The sequence below is a fragment of the Anarrhichthys ocellatus genome, unplaced genomic scaffold (assembly GCF_004355925.1).
Source record: "Anarrhichthys ocellatus isolate YVR2014 unplaced genomic scaffold, GSC_Weel_1.0 scaffold7, whole genome shotgun sequence".
In the NCBI taxonomy this organism is placed as follows: Eukaryota; Metazoa; Chordata; class Actinopteri; order Perciformes; family Anarhichadidae; genus Anarrhichthys; species Anarrhichthys ocellatus.
Window position 1 is genome coordinate 5,737,845 of NW_022280037.1, and position 7,097 is coordinate 5,744,941.

General features: G+C 39.8%; 1 protein-coding gene across 1 annotated transcript in view; it reads right to left on the bottom strand.

Moving 5' to 3' along the window:
• The window catches only part of LOC116383673 (gamma-aminobutyric acid receptor subunit rho-1), a 13,176-nt gene that overhangs the window by 2,772 nt on the left and 3,307 nt on the right, over positions 1–7,097 (bottom strand). The window contains exons 2-9 of the mRNA XM_031847688.1: positions 4,945–4,995; positions 4,751–4,857; positions 3,794–3,861; positions 2,926–3,149; positions 2,111–2,193; positions 1,601–1,741; positions 988–1,140; positions 273–469 (exon numbers count right to left, since the gene is read on the bottom strand). Of these exons, the coding sequence (XP_031703548.1) occupies positions 273–469; positions 988–1,140; positions 1,601–1,741; positions 2,111–2,193; positions 2,926–3,149; positions 3,794–3,861; positions 4,751–4,857; positions 4,945–4,995 (1,024 nt within the window). The remainder of the gene's footprint in view (positions 1–272; positions 470–987; positions 1,141–1,600; positions 1,742–2,110; positions 2,194–2,925; positions 3,150–3,793; positions 3,862–4,750; positions 4,858–4,944; positions 4,996–7,097) is intronic.

Consider the following 7,097-nt stretch of genomic DNA (forward strand, 5'->3'; position numbering starts at 1 on the left):
GGGGGGAAACAGCATTAAACAAGATGTTTGTTTCACAGTCAAACGGTCGTAATTAATAATTCATGAAAACATCACAACGTTTGCTTGCTTATTTTTATTGCAAAACTAAATAAGTAAGAGAATGAGTGGGAATGTGATTTCATCACTCAGTAAGAATAAAGCCATTTTTACTGTTATTCAAATGTTGTAAATCAACATTTCCGAGGTTAACTGTGTTTTTAGCTGCAGGCGATGAGCAACCACAAAGAGAAGTCACATTAAATAACACTTACTCTCTCCCTCAGTTTCCTCTCTTTCCTCTCCTGTACGGTGGAGAGGTAGTTGACTGCCGCATACTCTATCACCGACAGGAAGACGAAGACAAAACTGACCCAGAGGTAAATGTCCACTGCCTTGATGTAGGAGACCCGCGGCATGGAGGCGTTGACCCCGGTAATGATGGTGGACATGGTCAGCACTGTGGTGATGCCTGGAGTGAACAACACAAACAGTTTAGTCATGCTAGTTAAGCTAAAACCCAATGCTAAACATCATAGAAAGGGGAAATTTAATATTGTTTCATTTTGTACTGCTGTAATAATTTTCTTATTTGTGTACTTGTTTTGTTTTTTAATCTGATCCACTAATTTATCACTGTAGGAACGTTTTGTAATTGCTCTCCCACTTCATCGGGAAGGTCACTGCTCAGTCTTAGCTGCAACATAAAATTATATTAAATGACCGACTTATTGAATGACTTACTCGATACACAACAACCTGCAGGTCGGGAACCCATGAACGATTCCCAGGAGAGTGGTGTTAATCTTCTCATCTAACTCTCGGCAAGAAAACAGTGTAGAGACTTTTCCAAAATTTGGGTTCACTAAGAGGTTGGGAACCACTGCACTATGTTACCCGGTTTAAGTTTTTAATTCTCGTACTAAATAATCTTTTTGCAAAGCTAGATTTCTTTGCTAGGGCCGTGCCCTGTAAAGGAAACTGTCCTACCTAGTGGCACCCTGGCAGGGACGGCCCTGCGGTCAATCCAGAAGGACACCCAGGACAGCATGACCATCAGAGTAGCAGGGAAGTAGGTCTGCAGCAGGAAGAAGAAGATGTGGCGCCGCAGGGTGAAGTGGATGTACAAACGATTGTACCAGCCTGGGGAAGAAGAAATATCACCATTACTTTGTCATATGTTAGCTGCCGATACACTGTACAAACACTCGAAGCCGAGGTTCCCAGCTATTGTGGCAGGGAGAGATAAGACACAAAATCCTTTTTGTGCTTGAGGTTGCTCTTGGGAGCTAGAAAGTGACATGTGGTTATAAGAAGGCTGCAGGGCGGTCACAGTGGCTTTCCAGCAGCTTACAAGTGGTTGGCAATAGTTTGATTCACTTTGTCTCGCTGTAAGGATTAAATATTAGTACATTCTTCTTGGTGTGATGTTCAAAGGACTCGATCCTTTAGTTGGAAAAGGCTTATCAAATAAAATCATATTCATTGAAGTTGTAATTAAATTGTGATCTAGATTTTCCATGCATGATGCACACATTTGGCTCATTTGCATAATCAGTTCAGTTTACTGTATATGAAGTGCTTGTGTTGTGGGTTACAGTACCTGTGCTGCTGTAGAAAGCCAGCTTGGTGGTGGTGTGAAATTTCTGAATGAGGAACTGGGACAGGGATATTCTTTCGTCCGTGTTCAGGGATTCGTTGCCTTTCTTCCAGTACAACATCAGGTCGTCGTCTGTGTATGCATCTGAAGGGGAAAGAAATCAGGACGGATTTAGTATAAACATTGTTGGATGTTAATGTGAACAAAATGTGTGACGATTTAACAAGACTACAATTCCAAAGCACCACTGACGGGAATAGTTATTGACATATTAGGGCATGATAGATTTCATGAGATATCTGGTGCGCAATCTTGACATTTTGGCAACAAGGAGAGAGGGCAATAGAAAAGCTCATATAGTATCCACAAAATGGAAACGGTAAAAAGGTGTGTATGAACTCAGTAGCCTATATAAGTGAAATATTTGTCACTTTGATGGCGCTAGAGGCGAGGTCAAAGAGGATGGAATCCATACTCTGGGAAACATGAATCATTTTTTCCATTTCTACTCACAGCTCTCGATCTCCAGCGAGCAGGTTTGAGTGTCCAGAGGGAAGCGACTGAGGTCCATGTTGCACATGGCGGTGACAGTGATTCTGCAGGGAAAACAGCAGTGACCCAAAGGAAAACACTGTAATTCAACTTCCTCAAGTAACATCAATGGTAAATTTACAAATGTCTGGATATTGGCTGCTATGTTAGTCGACCCAAAACAAAAGAAATAGAAGAATTGTTTTTTATTGCATGTATTGTATTGTATTTTGTATGCTATTCTATTCTAGCAGTGATGTTTCCCCCCCCCCCTTTCCCCCCAATTCCACCCATCACGTAGCCTCCACACTTTCTTTGTATATAACATGTTCATATATATATATATATTGCCTGATTAAATAGCAGTTAAGAAGTCCCTGCAGTGAATTGACAAAAGTCACACATTTGTCATTCTCCTCTGATAACTTGACACATTTGTTTGCTACACTGATTGTAAATTATCAAATGACACAAATGTTATTATTCCACAAAATGCATCACCTGCTGGGAAAATTATCAAAGCCAATCAGTGATGACCTTTTGCATTTCTAATTAGCATGCTATTTGATCATTCTATGTGGTATGTTGTTGTTTTTATCCTGATGTTTTTCTCTCTTTTTTGCACTACATGAAAATAAACATTTACCTTCACCACCGTTTTCTATTTTAGTGATGAATGACCAATATCTTGATCTTAAAATTATTTTTTTATAGATATGCAAACTGCTTGTGGAAGGATGTAGATCTCCTTGTATGACTTAGTCCTCCTTGGCTAAGGCTCCTGTCCATGTGTTTACCTGAGGCTGTAGAGGACGTTGCCGTCAGGGTAAACCCTCAGCATGACGTTATCGGTGGTGGTGTCGTGGATAAAAGAGCGCTTGGAGTGGACGAAGAACATGTCAGGAACCCAAATCTTCTTCGCCAGGCGACTGTCAAAGGTCATGCTCTGGTTGTTGGTGCTTGGGAACGACAGCCGCTCATCCTTCCAGTAGTGACGCAGGTACAGTGTCATGGTAAAGTCCTATGGGAAGAAAAGAAGCTGGTGCTCAAATGCTTTACTTAAGTAAAAGTACCAATACAACAATGTACAATACTCCATTACAAGTTTTTACTCGCACGATTTACCTGCATTTAAAATCTTACTTCGATGAAAGTGCAGTATTATCATCATAAGTTTGAAAGTAAAAGTAGTGGATGTGACGGGGACCTAGTTTATCTACTTTATATACAGTTATGTTATTTAGGTTATGGGTCAAGCCCCTCCGAAGGGGCTCAAGTTGAATCTGTGGGGTTGTGAGATGATTAATGATGGGGGAAAGAATACAAAATACAGTTCTTATATACACATTTGTGTCCATTTTTTAGACTTTTCTCTAATCTTTCTGTTTTTGTGCAATATTGGATGATTTGATACCATCGGAGACATTCAGTGGAATTGTCTGAAATGTGACAAATAACTGTGCCACAACTAGACAATGTTTTTTGATTCACAAGCCAAACAGATAGCTTCCATTGTGTTTTATTATCATATGTAGGAAAAGTAAAATCTTACACATCTTAGTAACTCTGTCAAATGAATGAAGTGAAATAAAAGTACGGTGTTTTACATTGTAATCTGTACTGCATCATTCTAAAAATTATACCAACAGGCTATTTGATACTTACCATATCCACCTCGGAGATGGTGTCCAGACTTTCAACCTGAACATCCACTCCAACAGGAATTGGAGGACCTAAATGAAAATGGACTCATGTCAGAAATGTATAAAAAAAATGTGTTTTGTCTCTGCTAAGGAGCTTGTTGAGCTCTGCCTGATTTTGGAGCTGGCTAACAGAGACCATTTGAATCTTTTGTTTTGAAAAATCATGTTTCCAAAAAGAACAATGACTCACACAAATATAGAGCAGCTGCTTGCGCCACGACTGTGTCGGTCAGGCTCGGATTCTACTTTTGACCTATTTCATCCTTTCTGCTCTGTATCATCATCCACTAATAGTACAAAAATACAATTAGGTCACAATAATGGATCAAAGATGATGCAGCGACGGATGAAATTGAGCTCTCTTTTCCACTTCCAGCTGAGACACACTTGATGTTGGAAATCAAACACAGCTAAAGGATTCTGTGGGTCACTTGGTGTGTTTTCAGCAGCAGATTATCGTGTGATTAAAAGAAGTCGTGGTCTGATAAAAACAGCACGTGTCATGGCTGATTCGTTTTGTACTTAAATACAGCTCTCGTGTTTTTTAATGAGGAATAAAAAGATAAAGACAGCTAAAAGGATTATTAATGTATACTTCATTGCAATAAAAAACGACAATCTTTCTGACATCGAATCCCTGTAATACACAGTGATGATGATGCAAAAGTCGTGAATTTAACACTTGCGTGATGTAAAGAACTGAGCTGCAACTGCAATCAATGCAAGCTGTGCTTGCATTGATTGCGTCATTAAAGATCTCCAAGAGCTTAATGCTCATGGGACCGTGTGGCCCGAACCAGTGAACGCTGCACAGATCTCTTCCTGAGCATGCAGCCTCTCTACAGCATGCACTGAACACTTTGAGCTACAAATAAAACCCTTTCATTTAAAAGCACTGAAGTAAGATTCATTGTCTGACCTCCAAACGCTGGCCTCATGGTGAAATCATGGTCGTCAATTCTCAGGAGCTGCTCAGATTTTGTCACCAGAGATTTTGTCATGTCTGGACTTCGTTTGTAAATTGGGCTGTCAAACAAAAAAGTCCAAATTAATTCGCCAAAGAATCAAAAGAACTTTGATACTGTTGAAATTAAAGATTTTGAAAAAACTCACTTTCCAGGTTTTTCACCTCCAACTCCATCCATTCTGGTCTCTCTTCGCGACCTGATAAGTTCACGACAGTAAAAAAAAGAAGAAGAGAACATCCATCACATGGCAGCAACATTATACAAAGTATAATGCTGAGATTTTATAGTCAAATCAAATTGTCCTTATTTTGATGTATTTAACGTTGATTAATCGATCCACAGACATTAAATATGTAGCTATTTTCATAATTAAATGATCATTTTACAAACTTATTAAGCAAAAAAGCCAAACCTGCTTGTGGAATGAGAGGATTTGTTTCTTTTCTTTGTTGTCCGTGATAGTAAACTGAATATCTTTGGACTTTGGACTGTTGGCTGACCAAAACCAGATATCTCAAGACGTCACCTTGGACTGTGGGAAATTATAATCGCTATTTTTTATTGACAAAATGATTAAATGCTTAGATCTGTCAGTTCTATATGTTGCGATGTTAAACTTAATATCTTTGAGTTTGGGGCTGTTGGTTGAAAAAAAACCAGCAACTTAAATCTTGATCTATGAGAAATTATACTAGTCACTGTTCACTATTTCCACTGTCGATTTAAAACTATTACTTAAAGATTGTATCAATTAAATGAGAAAGTAATCTGCAGATAAATTAATAATTAAAATCAGTATCTGTTGCTTTAATTGAGAAAGAAATGATTGTGCTTATAAATGTATGGTTTTAGGGTGGGGACAATAATGGACGATACTTCGGCCTTTTCTTTGTTTTGTCTTGATGCTTCTCACTTCCTAAGAAGGCGTACATCCGCTCTTCTCTGGAGTCACTTTTAAGGAGTGCGGCCTCCTTATACTTGTCTTTTAGGAAGCCGAACAGAGAAAGAATGAGAAGAAAAAAAGATTTCCCTAAAACCCTAAAATGGATTATTAGAGTAGAGCATGCTGTGACAGACAGGGACAAATCCCTATGACAACTACAGACATGCATTAAGGAAATATCACAGAGGAAGAGAGAGAGATAGGGGGGGGGGGGAGATGAATGGTGGTTACGAATGCAGAAGAAAAAAATGAAACGGTAAGACGAGGGTTTCTCTGGCTGCAGAGCTCTGATGGGCAATGGGTGCTACTCGTCTGCGTCCATCCAGCAGCTGGTTCCTAATCCTCTTGGCAGAAATGCCTCTCCAATCCCCCTCTGCCTGCCTACGCCACACAGCAGACCGCCTGTCTCTGCTCGCTGTTTCTGCTCTGCGGCTAGGACCTGCATGCACACATCACTGCGGGGGCTGCATCAGGGTTGATGGGCCAGATTACTCTGATCATTCTGGACACATTAATGTATGCAGATAGCGTGGCAGAAAAAAACTGAATTTGAGAAAAGGGGAATTAAAGTATACTGCCTGGGTAGGCTATAACAGATGAAGAGGGTGTAATGTTTAGATTTTTTAAATGTATTTTCAGACATATTTTAAGACATCATGGTGGTGGAAAGTACTGTTAAGTACAATTTTTAGGTACTTGTGCTTTATTTGAGTATTTTCATTTCATGCTATACCTTACACCTTTTACTCCAACATTAGCTACCTCACAAGTTGGTTGGACTTGAGATTTTGAATGCAAGACCTTTACTCGTACCCTGTGGCATTGCCAGTTTCACTTACAGTTGGGGTTGCTATTGTTCTTCAAAAAATGTTTTTGTTATATTTGTTGAAATTCTCAAATAATCCCCACAGCAATCAATAAATCAAATGCTCTGACAAAAAAAACGTCCACCGACTGTAACCGTCCAATCTGATTGGCCAGGCTACCTGCCTGTCTACCTGCATGTCTACCTGCATGTCTACCTGCCTGTCTACCTGCATGTCTACCTGCATGTCTACCTACCTGTCTACCTGCATGTCTACCTACATGTCTACCTGCCTGTCTACCTGCATGTCTACCTACCTGTCTACCTGCATGTCTACCTACCTGTCTACCTACCTGTCTACCTACATGTCTACCTGCCTGTCTACCTGCATGTCTACCTGCATGTCTACCTGCATGTCTACCTGCCTGTCTACCTCCATGTCTACCTGCCTGTCTACCTGCATGTCTACCTGCATGTCTACCTGCCTGTCTACCTACATGTCTACCTGTATATATATATATATATATATATATATATATATATATATATA